The sequence below is a fragment of the Tribolium castaneum genome, chromosome 1 (assembly GCF_031307605.1).
Source record: "Tribolium castaneum strain GA2 chromosome 1, icTriCast1.1, whole genome shotgun sequence".
NCBI classification, from domain to species: Eukaryota; Metazoa; Arthropoda; class Insecta; order Coleoptera; family Tenebrionidae; genus Tribolium; species Tribolium castaneum.
In genome coordinates this window covers 32,646,656-32,666,496 of record NC_087394.1, presented here as the reverse complement: position 1 = coordinate 32,666,496, position 19,841 = coordinate 32,646,656, and the positions used below count along the sequence as shown (strand labels likewise).

General features: G+C 33.1%; 2 protein-coding genes across 6 annotated transcripts; one reads left to right on the top strand and one right to left on the bottom strand.

Moving 5' to 3' along the window:
• The first annotated feature begins 11,855 nt into the window (after positions 1-11,855).
• Rexo5 (RNA exonuclease 5) lies at positions 11,856-14,628 on the top strand. 2 transcript variants are annotated; one of them, XM_966808.4, is made up of 4 exons: positions 11,856-12,152; positions 12,324-12,545; positions 12,596-13,678; positions 13,972-14,628. In XM_966808.4, the coding sequence occupies exons 2-4, from the start codon at positions 12,361-12,363 to the stop codon at positions 14,597-14,599; spliced, it is 1,896 nt and encodes a 631-aa protein (XP_971901.1). In that variant the 5' UTR covers positions 11,856-12,152; positions 12,324-12,360; the 3' UTR covers positions 14,600-14,628. The 2 variants fall into 2 exon arrangements, with proteins under 2 accessions (XP_971901.1, XP_015833160.2); XM_015977674.2 differs by lacking the exon at positions 11,856-12,152 and adding an exon at positions 12,159-12,275.
• Positions 14,629-14,713: 85 nt separating this feature from the next.
• On the bottom strand, positions 14,714-18,391 carry LOC103313856 (restin homolog). Of its 4 annotated transcripts, XM_064359867.1 has the most exons (6): positions 18,288-18,391; positions 17,607-17,669; positions 15,971-16,883; positions 15,637-15,919; positions 14,920-15,588; positions 14,714-14,870 (listed from the first exon to the last, which is right to left on the bottom strand). In XM_064359867.1, the coding sequence occupies exons 3-6, from the start codon at positions 16,864-16,866 to the stop codon at positions 14,799-14,801; spliced, it is 1,920 nt and encodes a 639-aa protein (XP_064215937.1). In that variant the 5' UTR covers positions 16,867-16,883; positions 17,607-17,669; positions 18,288-18,391; the 3' UTR covers positions 14,714-14,798. The 4 variants fall into 4 exon arrangements, with proteins under 4 accessions (XP_064215937.1, XP_008196353.2, XP_064215938.1 ...); XM_008198131.3 differs by lacking the exon at positions 18,288-18,391 and having other exon boundaries at positions 17,607-17,924; XM_064359868.1 differs by lacking the exons at positions 17,607-17,669; positions 18,288-18,391 and adding an exon at positions 16,932-17,195.
• Between the last annotated feature and the right edge of the window lie 1,450 nt (positions 18,392-19,841).

The following is a 19,841-nucleotide window of genomic DNA, read 5'->3' as shown; positions in this document are numbered from 1 at the left end:
TTCGATGAAAGTAAAGTCACTTGCTCAAAATTTAAAGCAAACATTTTTTTTTCGGTTTCATTTTTGTTATTATTTTTATTTATGCTACAAACGGTAGCCAACGTGGAAGCGATATGCAGGTACGTCCATTTTATTTTTGTGTCGTATTTGTTTATTTCACAAACCAATAATTCCTCAAAATTTAATTGCAATTACAATGTTGTGTACACCGGCTCTAAATGCGGTGTTGAAAAGTCATAAATTGAGTGATACGTTTAAAATCAAACACTCAAATAATTTATCGTCGCGTACTGATTTTGTCGTTAATTTCATTCGATGAAAGTAAAGTCACTTGCTCAAAATTTAAAGCAAACATTTTTTTTTCGGTTTCATTTTTGTTATTATTTTTATTTATGCTACAAACGGTAGCCAACGTGGAAGCGATATGCAGGTACGTCCATTTTATTTTTGTGTCGTATTTGTTTATTTCACAAACCAATAATTCCTCAAAATTTAATTGCAATTACAATGTTGTGTACACCGGCTCTAAATGCGGTGTAGAAAAGTCATAAATTGAGTGATACGTTTAAAATCAAACACTCAAATAATTTATCGTCGCGTACTGATTTTGTCGTTAATTTCATTCGATGAAAGTAAAGTCACTTGCTCAAAATTTAAAGCAAACATTTTTTTTTCGGTTTCATTTTTGTTATTATTTTTATTTATGCTACAAACGGTAGCCAACGTGGAAGCGATATGCAGGTACGTCCATTTTATTTTTGTGTCGTATTTGTTTATTTCACAAACCAATAATTCCTCAAAATTTAATTGCAATTACAATGTTGTGTACACCGGCTCTAAATGCGGTGTAGAAAAGTCATAAATTGAGTGATACGTTTAAAATCAAACACTCAAATAATTTATCGTCGCGTACTGATTTTGTCGTTAATTTCATTCGATGAAAGTAAAGTCACTTGCTCAAAATTTAAAGCAAACATTTTTTTTTCGGTTTCATTTTTATTATTATTGTTTTTAATGCTACAAACGGTAGCCAACGTGGAAGCGATATGCAGGTACGTCCATTTTATTTTTGTGTTGTTGTCTTTTTATTTCACAAACCAATAATTCCTCAAAATTTAATTGCAATTACAATGATGTGTACACCGGCTCTAAATGCGGTGTAGAAAAGTCATAAATTGAGTGATACGTTTAAAATCAAACACTCAAATAATTTATCGTCGCGTACTGATTTTGTCGTTAATTTCATTCGATGAAAGTAAAGTCACTTGCTCAAAATTTAAAGCAAACATTTTTTTTTCGGTTTCATTTTTGTTATTATTTTTATTTATGCTACAAACGGTAGCCAACGTGGAAGCGATATGCAGGTACGTCCATTTTATTTTTGTGTCGTATTTGTTTATTTCACAAACCAATAATTCCTCAAAATTTAATTGCAATTACAATGTTGTGTACACCGGCTCTAAATGCGGTGTAGAAAAGTCATAAATTGAGTGATACGTTTAAAATCAAACACTCAAATAATTTATCGTCGCGTACTGATTTTGTCGTTAATTTCATTCGATGAAAGTAAAGTCACTTGCTCAAAATTTAAAGCAAACATTTTTTTTTCGGTTTCATTTTTATTATTATTGTTTTTAATGCTACAAACGGTAGCCAACGTGGAAGCGATATGCAGGTACGTCCATTTTATTTTTGTGTTGTTGTCTTTTTATTTCACAAACCAATAATTCCTCAAAATTTAATTGCAATTACAATGATGTGTACACCGGCTCTAAATGCGGTGTAGAAAAGTCATAAATTGAGTGATACGTTTAAAATCAAACACTCAAATAATTTATCGTCGCGTACTGATTTTGTCGTTAATTTCATTCGATGAAAGTAAAGTCACTTGCTCAAAATTTAATGCAAACATTTTTTTCGGTTTCATTTTTGTTATTATTTTTATTTATGCTACAAACGGTAGCCAACGTGGAAGCGATACGCAGGTACGTCCATTTTATTTTTGTGTTGTTGTCTTTTTATTTCACAAACCAATAATTCCTCAAAATTTAATTGCAATTACAATGATGTGTACACCGGCTCTAAATGCGGTGTTGAAAAGTCATAAATTGAGTGAGACGTTTCAAATCAAACACTCAAATAATTTATCGTCGCGTACTGATTTTGTCGTTAATTTCATTCGATGAAAGTAAAGTCACTTGCTCAAAATTTAATGCAAACATTTTTTTCGGTTTCATTTTTGTTATTATTTTTATTTATGCTACAAACGGTAGCCAACGTGGAAGCGATATGCAGGTACGTCCATTTTATTTTTGTGTCGTATTTGTTTATTTCACAAACCAATAATTCCTCAAAATTTAATTGCAATTACAATGTTGTGTACACCGGCTCTAAATGCGGTGTTGAAAAGTCATAAATTGAGTGACACGTTTAAAATCAAACACTCAAATAATTTATCGTCGCGTACTGATTTTGTCGTTAATTTCATTCGATGAAAGTAAAGTCACTTGCTCAAAATTTAATGCAAACATTTTTTTCGGTTTCATTTTTGTTATTATTTTTATTTATGCTACAAACGGTAGCCAACGTGGAAGCGATATGCAGGTACGTCCATTTTATTTTTGTGTTGTTGTCTTTTTATTTCACAAACCAATAATTCCTCAAAATTTAATTGCAATTACAATGTTGTGTACACCGGCTCTAAATGCGGTGTTGAAAAGTCATAAATTGAGTGACACGTTTAAAATCAAACACTCAAATAATTTATCGTCGCGTACTGATTTTGTCGTTAATTTCATTCGATGAAAGTAAAGTCACTTGCTCAAAATTTAATGCAAACATTTTTTTCGGTTTCATTTTTGTTATTATTTTTATTTATGCTACAAACGGTAGCCAACGTGGAAGCGATACGCAGGTACGTCCATTTTATTTTTGTGTTGTTGTCTTTTTATTTCACAAACCAATAATTCCTCAAAATTTAATTGCAATTACAATGATGTGTACACCGGCTCTAAATGCGGTGTTGAAAAGTCATAAATTGAGTGAGACGTTTCAAATCAAACACTCAAATAATTTATCGTCGCGTACTGATTTTGTCGTTAATTTCATTCGATGAAAGTAAAGTCACTTGCTCAAAATTTAAAGCAAACATTTTTTTTTCGGTTTCATTTTTGTTATTATTTTTATTTATGCTACAAACGGTAGCCAACGTGGAAGCGATACGCAGGTACGTCCATTTTATTTTTGTGTTGTTGTCTTTTTATTTCACAAACCAATAATTCCTCAAAATTTAATTGCAATTACAATGATGTGTACACCGGCTCTAAATGCGGTGTTGAAAAGTCATAAATTGAGTGACACGTTTCAAATCAAACACTCAAATAATTTATCGTCGCGTACTGATTTTGTCGTTAATTTCATTCGATGAAAGTAAAGTCACTTGCTCAAAATTTAAAGCAAACATTTTTTTTTCGGTTTCATTTTTATTATTATTGTTTTTAATGCTACAAACGGTAGCCAACGTGGAAGCGATATGAAGGTAGGTGCATTTATCTACTGAGGTGTTGAAATTAATGATTTGAGTGCCATTATATATTGAAACGTATTGTGTATTCTTTATTTTGTTTAATATTGACAAAAGTCGCTTGTTGTAACTTTTATGCAAATAAAGATTTTTTAATGGTGTTGTTTTTATTTTTTTTATGTTTTGCTACAAACAGTAGCCAACGCAGAAGCTATATAAAGTTAGGTGCATTGTATTATATTTGTGTTGTATTTTTTATATCACAAACCAATAATTCCTTTATTCCCTTTTATTTTCTAATAATCATTGTTTACCTCATCCTTATTTCCTTTTTTCCTGGCAAGAATGCTCTAAACCTCCACGTGGTTCTTGCTGGACAAATTAGATATTAACTAATTAGTTATTAACTAATTTGACCAATTAGAGCAATCCTTAAAATGTAATAAGTATTGCTGATTGTTTTTTACAGCTGTAAAATTATGTCTCTTGTTGTAATTTTTCTGCAAATAAAGATTTTTATTGGTGTTGTTTTTAATTTTTTTAAATGCTACAAACGGTAGCCAACGTGGAAGCGATATGCAGGTACGTCCATTTTATTTTTGTGTCGTATTTGTTTATTTCACAAACCAATAATTCCTCAAAATTTAATTGCAATTACTATGATGTGTACACCGGCTCTAAATGCGGTGTTGAAAAGTCATAAATTGAGTGACACGTTTAAAATCAAACACTCAAATAATTTATCGTCGCGTACTGATTTTGTCGTTAATTTCATTCGATGAAAGTAAAGTCACTTGCTCAAAATTTAAAGCAAACATTTTTTTTCGGTTTCATTTTTGTTATTATTTTTATTTATGCTACAAACGGTAGCCAACGTGGAAGCGATATGCAGGTACGTCCATTTTATTTTTGTGTCGTATTTGTTTATTTCACAAACCAATAATTCCTCAAAATTTAATTGCAATTACAATGTTGTGTACACCGGCTCTAAATGCGGTGTAGAAAAGTCATAAATTGAGTGATACGTTTAAAATCAAACACTCAAATAATTTATCGTCGCGTACTGATTTTGTCGTTAATTTCATTCGATGAAAGTAAAGTCACTTGCTCAAAATTTAAAGCAAACATTTTTTTTTCGGTTTCATTTTTATTATTATTGTTTTTAATGCTACAAACGGTAGCCAACGTGGAAGCGATATGCAGGTACGTCCATTTTATTTTTGTGTTGTTGTCTTTTTATTTCACAAACCAATAATTCCTCAAAATTTAATTGCAATTACAATGATGTGTACACCGGCTCTAAATGCGGTGTAGAAAAGTCATAAATTGAGTGATACGTTTAAAATCAAACACTCAAATAATTTATCGTCGCGTACTGATTTTGTCGTTAATTTCATTCGATGAAAGTAAAGTCACTTGCTCAAAATTTAAAGCAAACATTTTTTTTTCGGTTTCATTTTTGTTATTATTTTTATTTATGCTACAAACGGTAGCCAACGTGGAAGCGATATGCAGGTACGTCCATTTTATTTTTGTGTCGTATTTGTTTATTTCACAAACCAATAATTCCTCAAAATTTAATTGCAATTACAATGTTGTGTACACCGGCTCTAAATGCGGTGTAGAAAAGTCATAAATTGAGTGATACGTTTAAAATCAAACACTCAAATAATTTATCGTCGCGTACTGATTTTGTCGTTAATTTCATTCGATGAAAGTAAAGTCACTTGCTCAAAATTTAAAGCAAACATTTTTTTTTCGGTTTCATTTTTATTATTATTGTTTTTAATGCTACAAACGGTAGCCAACGTGGAAGCGATATGCAGGTACGTCCATTTTATTTTTGTGTTGTTGTCTTTTTATTTCACAAACCAATAATTCCTCAAAATTTAATTGCAATTACAATGATGTGTACACCGGCTCTAAATGCGGTGTAGAAAAGTCATAAATTGAGTGATACGTTTAAAATCAAACACTCAAATAATTTATCGTCGCGTACTGATTTTGTCGTTAATTTCATTCGATGAAAGTAAAGTCACTTGCTCAAAATTTAATGCAAACATTTTTTTCGGTTTCATTTTTGTTATTATTTTTATTTATGCTACAAACGGTAGCCAACGTGGAAGCGATACGCAGGTACGTCCATTTTATTTTTGTGTTGTTGTCTTTTTATTTCACAAACCAATAATTCCTCAAAATTTAATTGCAATTACAATGATGTGTACACCGGCTCTAAATGCGGTGTTGAAAAGTCATAAATTGAGTGAGACGTTTCAAATCAAACACTCAAATAATTTATCGTCGCGTACTGATTTTGTCGTTAATTTCATTCGATGAAAGTAAAGTCACTTGCTCAAAATTTAATGCAAACATTTTTTTCGGTTTCATTTTTGTTATTATTTTTATTTATGCTACAAACGGTAGCCAACGTGGAAGCGATATGCAGGTACGTCCATTTTATTTTTGTGTCGTATTTGTTTATTTCACAAACCAATAATTCCTCAAAATTTAATTGCAATTACAATGTTGTGTACACCGGCTCTAAATGCGGTGTTGAAAAGTCATAAATTGAGTGACACGTTTAAAATCAAACACTCAAATAATTTATCGTCGCGTACTGATTTTGTCGTTAATTTCATTCGATGAAAGTAAAGTCACTTGCTCAAAATTTAATGCAAACATTTTTTTCGGTTTCATTTTTGTTATTATTTTTATTTATGCTACAAACGGTAGCCAACGTGGAAGCGATATGCAGGTACGTCCATTTTATTTTTGTGTTGTTGTCTTTTTATTTCACAAACCAATAATTCCTCAAAATTTAATTGCAATTACAATGTTGTGTACACCGGCTCTAAATGCGGTGTTGAAAAGTCATAAATTGAGTGACACGTTTAAAATCAAACACTCAAATAATTTATCGTCGCGTACTGATTTTGTCGTTAATTTCATTCGATGAAAGTAAAGTCACTTGCTCAAAATTTAATGCAAACATTTTTTTCGGTTTCATTTTTGTTATTATTTTTATTTATGCTACAAACGGTAGCCAACGTGGAAGCGATACGCAGGTACGTCCATTTTATTTTTGTGTTGTTGTCTTTTTATTTCACAAACCAATAATTCCTCAAAATTTAATTGCAATTACAATGATGTGTACACCGGCTCTAAATGCGGTGTTGAAAAGTCATAAATTGAGTGAGACGTTTCAAATCAAACACTCAAATAATTTATCGTCGCGTACTGATTTTGTCGTTAATTTCATTCGATGAAAGTAAAGTCACTTGCTCAAAATTTAAAGCAAACATTTTTTTTTCGGTTTCATTTTTGTTATTATTTTTATTTATGCTACAAACGGTAGCCAACGTGGAAGCGATACGCAGGTACGTCCATTTTATTTTTGTGTTGTTGTCTTTTTATTTCACAAACCAATAATTCCTCAAAATTTAATTGCAATTACAATGATGTGTACACCGGCTCTAAATGCGGTGTTGAAAAGTCATAAATTGAGTGACACGTTTCAAATCAAACACTCAAATAATTTATCGTCGCGTACTGATTTTGTCGTTAATTTCATTCGATGAAAGTAAAGTCACTTGCTCAAAATTTAAAGCAAACATTTTTTTTTCGGTTTCATTTTTATTATTATTGTTTTTAATGCTACAAACGGTAGCCAACGTGGAAGCGATATGAAGGTAGGTGCATTTATCTACTGAGGTGTTGAAATTAATGATTTGAGTGCCATTATATATTGAAACGTATTGTGTATTCTTTATTTTGTTTAATATTGACAAAAGTCGCTTGTTGTAACTTTTATGCAAATAAAGATTTTTTAATGGTGTTGTTTTTATTTTTTTTATGTTTTGCTACAAACAGTAGCCAACGCAGAAGCTATATAAAGTTAGGTGCATTGTATTATATTTGTGTTGTATTTTTTATATCACAAACCAATAATTCCTTTATTCCCTTTTATTTTCTAATAATCATTGTTTACCTCATCCTTATTTCCTTTTTTCCTGGCAAGAATGCTCTAAACCTCCACGTGGTTCTTGCTGGACAAATTAGATATTAACTAATTAGTTATTAACTAATTTGACCAATTAGAGCAATCCTTAAAATGTAATAAGTATTGCTGATTGTTTTTTACAGCTGTAAAATTATGTCTCTTGTTGTAATTTTTCTGCAAATAAAGATTTTTATTGGTGTTGTTTTTAATTTTTTTAAATGCTACAAACGGTAGCCAACGTGGAAGCGATATGCAGGTACGTCCATTTTATTTTTGTGTCGTATTTGTTTATTTCACAAACCAATAATTCCTCAAAATTTAATTGCAATTACTATGATGTGTACACCGGCTCTAAATGCGGTGTTGAAAAGTCATAAATTGAGTGACACGTTTAAAATCAAACACTCAAATAATTTATCGTCGCGTACTGATTTTGTCGTTAATTTCATTCGATGAAAGTAAAGTCACTTGCTCAAAATTTAAAGCAAACATTTTTTTTCGGTTTCATTTTTGTTATTATTTTTATTTATGCTACAAACGATAGCCAACGTGGAAGCGATATGCAGGTACGTCCATTATATTTTTGTGTTGTTGTCTTTTTATTTCACAAACCAATAATTCCTTAAAATTTAATTGCAATTACAATGTTGTGTACACCGGCTCTAAATGCGGTGTTGAAAAGTCATAAATTGAGTGACACGTTTAAAATCAAACACTCAAATAATTTATCGTCGCGTACTGATTTTGTCGTTAATTTCATTCGATGAAAGTAAAGTCACTTGCTCAAAATTTAAAGCAAACATTTTTTTTCGGTTTCATTTTTGTTATTATTTTTATTTATGCTACAAACGATAGCCAACGTGGAAGCGATATGCAGGTACGTCCATTATATTTTTGTGTTGTTGTCTTTTTATTTCACAAACCAATAATTCCTTAAAATTTAATTGCAATTACAATGTTGTGTACACCGGCTCTAAATGCGGTGTTGAAAAGTCATAAATTGAGTGACACGTTTAAAATCAAACACTCAAATAATTTATCGTCGCGTACTGATTTTGTCGTTAATTTCATTCGATGAAAGTAAAGTCACTTGCTCAAAATTTAAAGCAAACATTTTTTTTCGGTTTCATTTTTATTATTATTGTTTTTAATGCTACAAACGGTAGCCAACGTGGAAGCGATATGCAGGTACGTCCATTATATTTTTGTGTTGTTGTCTTTTTATTTCACAAACCAATAATTCCTCAAAATTTAATTGCAATTACAATGTTGTGTACACCGGCTCTAAATGCGGTGTTGAAAAGTCATAAATTGAGTGACACGTTTAAAATCAAACACTCAAATAATTTATCGTCGCGTACTGATTTTGTCGTTAATTTCATTCGATGAAAGTAAAGTCACTTGCTCAAAATTTAAAGCAAACATTTTTTTTCGGTTTCATTTTTGTTATTATTGTTTTTAATGCTACAAACGGTAGCCAACGTGGAAGCGATATGAAGGTAGGTGCATTTATCTACTGAGGTGTTGAAATTAATGCTTTGAGTGCCATTATATATTGAAACGTATTGTGTATTCTTTATTTTGTTTAATATTGACAAAAGTCACTTGTTGTAACTTTTATGCAAATAAAGATTTTTTAATGGTGTTGTTTTTATTTTTTTTATGTTTTGCTACAAACAGTAGCCAACGCAGAAGCTATATATATAAAGTTAGGTGCATTGTATTATATTTGTGTTGTATTTTTTATATCACAAACCAATAATTCCTTTATTCCCTTTTATTTTCTAATAATCATTGTTTACCTCATCCTTATTTCCTTTTTTCCTGGCAAGAATGCTCTAAACCTCCACGTGGTTCTTGCTGGACAAATTAGATATTAACTAATTAGTTATTAACTAATTTGACCAATTAGAGCAATCCTTAAAATGTAATAAGTATTGCTGATTGTTTTTTACAGCTGTAAAATTATGTCTCTTGTTGTAATTTTTCTGCAAATAAAGATTTTTAATAGTGTTGTTTTTAATTTCACTTTAATGTTTTGCTACAAACAATAGCCAACGCAGAAGCCATATGAAGGTAGGTGCATTTTTTCCAATTGAGTGAATTCTTGAATTTCTAATATTTTGAGTGCTACTTATTGAATTGTGCTATGTGTTCTTTATTTTGTATAATATTCTTAGAAGTCGCTTGTTGTAACTTTCATGCAAATAAAGATTTCTGATTGATGTTGTTTTTATTTTTTTTTTAATGTTTTGCTACAAACAGTAGCCAACGCGGAAGCTATATAAAGTTAGGTTTTCCTGACACGAATTCTCTAAACCTCCACGTGGTTCTTGCTGTACAAATTACTTATTAATTTGACCAATTAGAGTAATTTGCAAAATCGAGAAATTTATATAAAAATTCGTTAAGGTCCCAAGGGGTCTTTGTCCGAACATGATTTTTTTTTACAGTCGAAGGCCCTATTAGAGAGCTTGATTTCCTGCAAAAATAAAGAAAATTGCAGGATATAAAGGGGGTGAAAAAAAACATTTTGCATTGCTTGAATATGGGAATAAATGCAGAAATTAAATGCAGTTAAGTTTTAATTTGTAATAGAATTTATTCTCATTTATTAAACCCGACTTGCAGAGTGTATCTTGGTGCCGTTTGTAGGACGTTAAAATTTAATACTTTTGTGCATAATTTTTTTCTTATGATTTGTTATCAAATGTGGCGCTTGTGAGAAACGGCGTGTGGGCAGTTTTTGATTAGGTGGCACCCTTGTTCTATGATGCCAAATTTGAAGTTAATTTAGGGGTCAAATTTTGATTTTTGTAATTTAATTTCTGTAGAAATAACCGAAATGGATGAAATATTATCGAGTTTTGAAATTTGCTATCGGGGAAAACTGTGTTCGTGGCAGACAGACAAGTAAATGCTCTGAAACATCCTCAATGTGGGTTTTTTATTTCGTTAAACTAAATTAATAATTTTTTATAGGAATTCCGTTCTGTATGGATTTACTAGCAAGAAAGTTTGTCCTACAAGGCGATCTAATGATTTCGAGCAACCCAGAAGCCGCTTTCTGTTACGCAGTTGTTGGGAAACTCCTTCTGGGCTATTTTTACACAGAGTGCCCCTATTTGGTACCATTTTACATCCCAAAAAACAGAGGAACAAACAACCGAGGAGTACTACCAAGTCCTAGGTTACCACTACATTGACGGGCAGATCGAAAAACAAGACAAATTTCTCAAACGGATGACTGGAATCTTGCGACTGTATTTTGCCATTTTCATTGCCAAGCCAGAGAGGGGACAGACAAAAAACCCCTACGATATTACAAACGCGTGGATTTTTTTGGCCTCAATCCTAAAACTAAAACCACAGCTGGACATCACAGCAACCGTTTTGCACGCTTTCCTCGAAACTGTTGGTTTTGAGATGGAACTGCTGCTAGACTATAAAAGCAAGGGGCACTTTGAAACGCCCAACGGGATTTTACCCAACAATTTGTAATTTATTGTGTATAGACAAGGAGAAATAAACTTTTATTAATTTACTGGACCTGGTTTTTAATTAGTAACCTCCGATCGTTTCCTAATCCTAACTCTACTCTGTTTACGACCCAGTTGCGGTCAAGTTTACTTGCCCTTTCTGCTTGGGCCCCCTTATTGGGACTTCGTAATGGGCGGAATTCTCGCTCGTGAAGTTCGTTTCCGTATCGTCTAGGTCGATTTTTCCGTCTTTGATTGGCTCGCCGAGGAGGTGCACTGCCCCTCGGTTGGTTCGCACAGTCCTTAAGGCTTCTTTGTAATAAACGGTGCCTTTAATGTTTTGCTCAATCTTATGGCGATATAGTAGGCCCATCGTGACTGGCGCTATGCCCCCCACAGCCCCGATTTTCACCAAAGTCATGATGTTACTCATTTCTAGAAAAACGGTTGAGGTTATGGTCGTTAAAGGGGTCGATTTTTCTACCTGATTATGATGAAAATTAACTAGGGCTTTCAGATTTGTAATTAGTACGGGAGCACCGGGAGACCGGGGTTAGGAATAAGTCCGGCCCTGCATTCTCATTTTGTAGAAGCATAAAAATAGTCGAGTCTTAGCAACATTTTTTTCGAGTTTATTTTGCCAATTTTTGCGCTACTTAGGGCCTATTTTGCGGTTTAAAATTTTAGAAAATATTTCGGTTATACGGTATTTCTAACTAACGGACGTTGGAAAGAGATAGCCAATACGACTCAGCGTTGGCCAGAGAGAGACGGCGCAAATTCATTTTTAGAAAAGGTGAAACGTGCGAGAGAGAAAGCTGTATCCACACATTACACATATTTATATGTTTTTTGCTCGTAAAAAATAAAATTAACGGTGGAATTTATTGCGCCTGATTCGAAATAGTCATAACTGAGAAGAAAATCACGCAAACTGCTTCAATGTATTTGTTTCACATGATTTTTGGAGGTCCCTGGGCGTGACTTTGGCCACCGCCAGTTTTGAAACCATGTGTTTTTTCGAATGTCAAAACCTAGCATGTGTCTTATGTGATTTAAAAAATTAATTTAAGTAAAGTTTTCACGCGATTTTGGGTTGTATTTCAAATAGAGTGAAATATTCGGTTGAGTTTTCGGATCAATGTGTCAGGTGAGAAGTCCTCGTTTGTTTTCTTTTGTTCTAACCTCAAATGTTGCCTTCAAGTGTAAAATTTTTATTGCGTAGACTTTCGCACACGATACAATCATTTTATTTTTGTTTTACTAAATTTTGGTAATTCCGCATTACACGGCGGTCTAACTTTAACTTGCCAATTTGCAGCCTAAGGAAGATACCTGACGGTGACACTGTTTTCAAAATGAAAAGCAAATCGACAAAACGGATCGAAAACAAGAAGAAGAAAATGGCAGCGTTGATTGAAATCTCCCGACTGAATGAATACGATAGAAACTTGAAGAAAACGCAAATCAGTGAAGCAAATGGCTCCAACAGTTCCGAGCTTGAGCCAAGTGTCAAAAAGCCAAGAACCGAAGCACCCATTGGGTAAACCGCTCCCTAAACGGACTAACCAAGTTAAATTGTACATTTTTTAGAGACACCGTTGAGCAAAAAACATTATTGCCTGAATTAGGCCCCTCAGGGAAGCCAAAACTAAGTGGGTTAGAGCTCCAAGAACTGAAAAAAATGTTGCGAGAGAAGACAACAAAAATGCGTCAGCAGCCCGTGTTCAAGTTACGTGACATGGGCACAAATGCCAGTCTATCCACAGATCTTGAAAACCGCGTCCCTTTATTCCTCTCAGACTTGCAACACTTGATTATGTACTCACAACTTGGACACCATGCACCTTATTCTCCCGCTAGATGGTGTGCTTTGGAAAAGTTCAACAAATTATCGACCACTTGCCTCCTAGTGGTGGAAAACATGACTGTAAACCACTACACCACGCATGAAAATATCTTCCCGTTTGTGAGTTCAACCTTTGAACATAAACTCGAGATTCTGGCGCCAAACTCCAGTAACAGTGATGTTGTGCGGGAGTTGTCAATGGTGCCTTTGACTGCCACACAAGTGAAGAAGTTTTCTACTAAATTCGGGACTTTGGAAGATGCGGTGCACAGAACTACGGAGGTTTTTGATTCAGTTCGAAGTCTTTTCCCTATTGAGAAGGATAAAGAGTCGAAAAATGGTTTATCGATGGATTTGCCGTTTACTGATCGGTTTCCGAGGACTCAGTTGTTGCTATCTGGGTGGCAAATGGTTGAAGAGAATTTTCCGTTGCCCATCAAGGGTCTGATGGAGACTAAATACGCGGGTTATGTGTTGACTAAAGACAGATATGAGGACGTGACTCCTTTCAGTAAAATGTTTGGGATTGATTGCGAAATGTGTAAAACCACAATTGGGGATCTTGAACTGACTCGAGTTTCGGTTGTTGATGAGCATTTGAACACGTTTTATGACACTTTAGTCAAGCCAGATAACAGAATTACTGATTATTTGACCCGATTTTCGGGGATTACGTATAAAATGATGAGAAATATTACAACAAGATTGAAAGATGTGCAAGATGATCTGAGGAGATTACTGCCTGCTGATGCTATTCTCGTTGGACAGTCCTTAGGAAACGATCTGCATGCCCTGAAGATGATGCATCCTTATGTTATTGATACTAGGTATAAAAATTCAATTACATTTATCGTAAATCCAAATTAGAACGTGGTCAAAATCGTTTTTGCCAATGTTTGGCGTACTATTCAAGAACGTGTGTCGCATTATTAGTTTAGCTGCTAAAGAAATTATAAAGTAACGTTATTATACGTAATAATTAATAATACACATGATTTTTTTTGGGTTATCCAATTTGTTTGTTTTTTTTAATAGAATTTACGGTACCACAAAACATTTTTTTAAGAAAAGACTAGAGCTAAGGTTGGCACTTATTAAAATTAAACACATTTTTTTACAGTGTTATTTTCAATATAACCGGTGACCGCTCTCGCAAAACCAAGCTCAAAACCTTGACTGAGGAATTTCTTTCTGAGAAGATTCAGGAGGGGCAAGGAGGGCATTGCTCAACTGAGGACAGTTTGGCATCCTTAAAGTTGGCACAGCTCAAATTGAGGAAAAGTTTGTACTTTGGAGATGCAGTCATGGGGAATGTGCACAATGAAATTAGGACTTGTCCAGAGTTGGGGACCTACAATTATGCCACTAGTATGTTGAAGCAAACGACTAAATTGGATAAGACGGCCCTGGTTGTGTGTCCTGAGGAAATCACTTCGAAATATAAATATTGTGTAGATAAAGGAGCCGAGGTGCGACAACAAAATGAGAAAATTAAGTTTTTTTCTGAAAAAAGTTGTAAAGAAGTTGTTAGGAAAATGTGTGATTCTTTGGGTATGTTTTCGTTAAATATTGGACATGTGAAACTCCAAGAGGGACAGTTGGAAGGAACAAAGGTCTTTAAAAATGTTGATAAGTGGGTGAAAGAAATTTACGAGAAGATGCCGACACCTGGACTTGTGATTGTGTTGTTCCCTGGGGTTGAAGGAAGTAACGGTTGTTGCTTCATACAACTTAAGAGAGATGTATAAACCCTGTCCAAATAAATGAATGTTTGTCATTTGATTTGTTTTTTTATTAAACATTAAGGCCCGATTAACAGAAAATTCATCCCATTTCAAATTATGTCGACTGCGACAAAAACATTGAAAAAAATTATTTAATCAAAAAATTTAAACAATAACAGTAACTAAATCACTAATGCTACACGAACGAAATAACCCTTTGACTTTAATATTCTTTATCCGAACTTTCGTCGCTGTCAGCTTGAAAGTTTTTCAACCATGTTTCGAAAGAGTTATCCTGAAAAATGCAACCGAGATGCAAAAAACATGACGTTTTTTTTGTTTACCAGTTGTCCTGGACGTGCTGTTGTTTTCTCCACAGGCAAAGAAGAATTTTCGCTACTTGTGGCTGACTTGAACGACAATTGTTCGTTAAATTTAACTTTCTTGGGGACATTTTGTGCGTTAGGTGACTTAAATAAAGACTTAAGAGGCACTTCCGCTGTAACGTTTTTAAGGTTTTCTAAATTATTCTTCAACTCGTTTAACCGAGCAAGCTTTTTCGCCGTAAGTTCTTGTAATGAGTTGTTCTCTTCTTCAAGGTTTTGCAAAGCTTTCTCTGCTTCATTGGCTTCGCGTTGCAAGTCTTCGGACTTTTCTGTCCAATAGTTGGAACTGGCGAACTGGTACTCTAGTTTCTTCCTCATTTCTGACAAACGGTTCTCATGTTCGGCTTGTGCAGTCTCTAATTTTGCTTTTGCCTCCAACAATTGATCATTTACTTGTTGTTTCTCTTTGGTGATCTGATTTTTTAAAGATTGTAACATCGCAACAGATGTGTCGTACTGTCTTTGTAATTCTTCAAACTTGACACGTGCATGCTCGGTTTCCATCTGTTTTTTCATTTTACCAATATTAGCAGAATGTATCTCTTCTTGTTGTTTTAAGATTTTATTCGTCAGTGCTAATTTTTCCTCACACATTTGGGAGTATTTAGACTTGAGTGCATTTATAGTCTAAATAATATTAATTACACAAAAAATATTCAAATAATTGGAACTTACGTTCAATAACCCATTATTATTTTCCAAAGAAAAGGTTACAGCCGACGCTATTTCACTTAGACGCGAAGACATGTCATCAAACTTTTTCTGTAATTCATCTGAAATCTCCTGAAAATTCATTTTCTCAGCACCTAACTTCTCTTCAAGTTCTTTCAATTCGAGTTCTCTTTTAGAAACAGTGCATTCAACTTCAGTAATATTATTTTTTATCTGATCAACTTCGCCAACCATTTCTTCTAAATGCTGTTCCAACTGAATTCTTTTTTTATTCAATTTGGTTAACCTGCGAAATTGAAATTACTATTGTGTTGGATAAACAACATTAGGTTTATACTTGGCAATTTGGTCTTCTTCCTTCGTACGCAGTGATTCGTATTTCTCTGCTTCACTTGAGAAATCACTTTCTACAGCTTTCTTCTTAATTTCTACTTCAGCAAGTTTTTGCTCTAGTATTTTCATGTTGTTCAGACTTTTCTCAATTTCTTCATCGTAATTTGACGTGTGCTTTTTGATTTCTTCGTATTTTCTTTTAAGATCTTCCAAAGCTGCCTGCTCTTGCCTAAGCTCCTCTTTTAAATTTAGAATGCGTTCGTTACTAGTAGCTTTCAGAGCCTCGATACTTTCTTTCTTTTTTTTAATTTCAGGTTCATACAACTTTCTTAAAGTTTCTAAGTTTGCATATTGTTTCACACTATTATTCAACAAAATGCCCATTTGGGATTGTCTTAGACGTACTTGAAGCTTTTCCACGTTTTCTTTCAACAAGTCAATCAGTTGAGTTGTTTTAAGCAAAATTTCTTCAGACCGCACAATTCTCTCGTGGTCTGTTTCGACTTCTTTACGTAAATCTTCAGTCTTGTTCACCAACTGATGTGTTTTATTTCTCAGATTTGTAATTTCTCTTTCTACTTCAAATCTTTTATCTTCCAAAGCTTTCGCGCTAATTTCTTCAGCAGCGTTAGTCAAGATAAGTTGCTTAATCTCATTTTTAATTGAAGCCTCGGTGTCGAAGTTCTGGAGTTTGTACAAAGGTTGTCGTGTTTCTTCTACTTGTTCTGTAACGTGTTCTTCCTCGACTTGTTGTGTAATGTGTTCCCTTTCGACTTGTTCTGTTTCCTGTTCTACTACTTGATTTTCGGGACTCAGCATTTGATTGGAATTTTCAAAAATCCTTGGATCTGGTGGTTCACTATTTTCATTGAACTGCATCGCAAACATGTCTTGTTCCATACTTTCTAGTACTACCCCTAAGGAAAGTATTAGAACAAATATTTTTGACAACTTTTAAACTTAACTATTAAATTCTACAAAATTGATAAAACTATTTCACCTCTTTTGTGATACATTATAATCCTTGAGGATAAGGTAGATATGCTATGGGAGAAGACTTCTAAGATGATTTTATAATAATATACGTCCCTTTACTTTCTGTAAGGTTGATAATAGTGATAACACTGATAACTGACGAACACTAGAGTTCTAGTATAGGAACTCTAACGAACACGACTAACTCATTTTCACTTTCAAAACGAATCACAAAACTTTTTAAAATGTTTACAACTCACAGGTAACCGTGATTGTAAATTGTAACGACACTGTAACCATTTTTCAGCTGTAATTACCCCTCAAATCTGTTCGGGAAGAACACGTTGTTTATTTATTATTATTATTTATTTGAGCCTTTTTCGCATAGAAAAAAAAAAACAAAAGTTCTTGTAGTAGATTCAACATTTAGCAACACAATGCCATTATGTGCATTTTTTGCGCAGCATATTAGTCTTATAAGCAGAACACGATTGTATAAAAAAATAACATTCTGAAAATACTGGAACTGTGTCCTTTTTGCATAGACCGATTCAATGGTGATTCAATAATCATAAATTGCCAATCAGCATCACCATTTTGTGTAAGAGAGTATATTTTTGCGTTTCTGATATAAAACGTAGAAAACAGGAGAGTAAATAACTTACCTTATGGTTTCCGGTTTCTGGTCGGTGTTGGTGCCCAGAGTTACTCCACACTTCTAGAAATGTCTTTTGCAAAACAGAAAAAAATGTTTGGGGTTAATGACTAATAAAATAATGACGTTTCCAATAATTAAATTAGTACTACTAGTAGTGCCAACATAAAAAATATTTATTCCGGTTGCTAAGCAACGCCATAGGTTACCATGTCCCATGTCTTCCATGATCAAAAAAATTCAAAAAAATTTATAGGGTCATAGGGCATAGGGCCGGTTTGTAATAATAGACTGGATTTTATTAACTTTAATTCCTAAATCTGTGCATATATTTTTTTATTTGGTCACGTGACCAGTTATTTTGGCGGTTAATTGCAAATTGCAAATAACCGGCCCTTATTTTTTCAGAAACAACTATCACCTGTCTATCAAGAGACGAACTGAATGTATAATAATTATTATTAATTGAAATTTTATAGAGGGATATACACACACTAAATATTTTTTTAATCTGTATTTAATGAGTTAAAATTGTAAAATATGTTTCTTTAAGGTCCTGTATGGATACGAGTACAGTTTTGTATCTTTTTTTGGACAATTCTTTCCTCAATATTTAGCTAATGTAAGAAGGAAATTAAATAGTCGTACTTTCAACAATATTCATTGATTAAAAAGTCCGCTAGACCGCTACCTTTGTTTAAGTTTTCACAATTCGTATTGTGGTATTTAGCTGTCGATTCATTGTTTTGTGTTTTATTTCAAGTGCCGAACAAAACCCTTGTATGCACTTCAACTGATAAATATACACTCAATGAATGCACTGACGACGGATTCACTGTTTACATTGACATCGCTGAAGGCTTTATTCAAATTTATATCATGATCTCTTTAACCTGTTTATAAACATTTGGCACAAAAAATCAGAAGCATATTATAAATATTAGCATGATTGGAATGCAGACGTTTATATAAAGATATAAAAAATAAACCAAACACCTATGCAATACACTTTTTGTTTTAATTAAAGTACCTTCCTCTGTATCAATCTCTACAAGTGGTGTTATTCCTCGTTAAAGTGGATGGTAAAGTGATCTGTTTAGTCTAATCTTCACAGTTCGTCTGATTTCTCTATCATTTTCCCTAATTTTTTAAACATGATTTTCCATAATTTTCTCAAAATTTCTTCCGATTTCTTCAATTTTGTACACGCATTTTCCCTACGGTTTTACCCTTCGATTAAAGCTAACACTTTTCAAGAATTTTGCTCAAACAGATCCAGAAATTTGAAGAGAAATCATATAATCTTTACCGCTAAAACTACGATATTTTTGTCTTTGTACCAGGCCTTTCAGATGAATTCTTAATTCAAAAAAAACACATTAAATCAAAATTCAAGTTTCAGAGGTTTTCTAAGCGAAGAACTGTTTTCGAAATTTTTCTTTTGATTTGATTTAAAATTTTACCGTACCTATCATTTAGAGGGGTCATTTTCAAACTTAAAATTAATAAACATCTAAGACGAATTGGTTGAATATGTTTATTGCCGTTTTTTCCAGTTAATTATTTTTTGTTCTGTCGTTTTTGGATTTGAAAAATTGTGTTTATCTTGTCGCTCACTTACCTACTTATTCATAACAACTAAAACTACGGATTTGTTGTAAGAAGTAATGACTAATATCTTAACACGCCAAAGGGCACAAACTTGTAATATTTAAACGGCAAATACGTAAGTATAAATATTATAAATGAAATAGGTATTTTGAAAAACATGAATAAATCACAAAGATATCTATATTTTGTAACATTGAGATAAAATGTGTTTTGTGATTGACAAATTACGAGATTTTAATAGAGAACTCAATTAATTTTTTATCAGTGTCCACTTCGTTTTTCCTTTACAACATTCAAAACTGTTACAGGATAATGATATCAAAAAATTCCAACACTTTGATCTCTCAACGGTAATTTTGTTAATTGTTATTTCCCAGTAACATGTCCGTTGCTGCATCTTTGATAACCCTTATCGCGAATAATGTAAACAAAATTGACCGTTACAAGATTGAGTCAACATAGAATTGCAGTTGTTTATCTATTTTTAAAACAACTTCCTGCAAGGATAACCAGAATCCTGTCACACGGTGGGCTGTTTTTTCAGCACTAGGCTCTAAAAGCCACCGAAATGAATCCGTCTGGTAAGTACTCCTGAAACAGGATCACCTCCTTGCAGTTTACGAGCTTCCGTTGT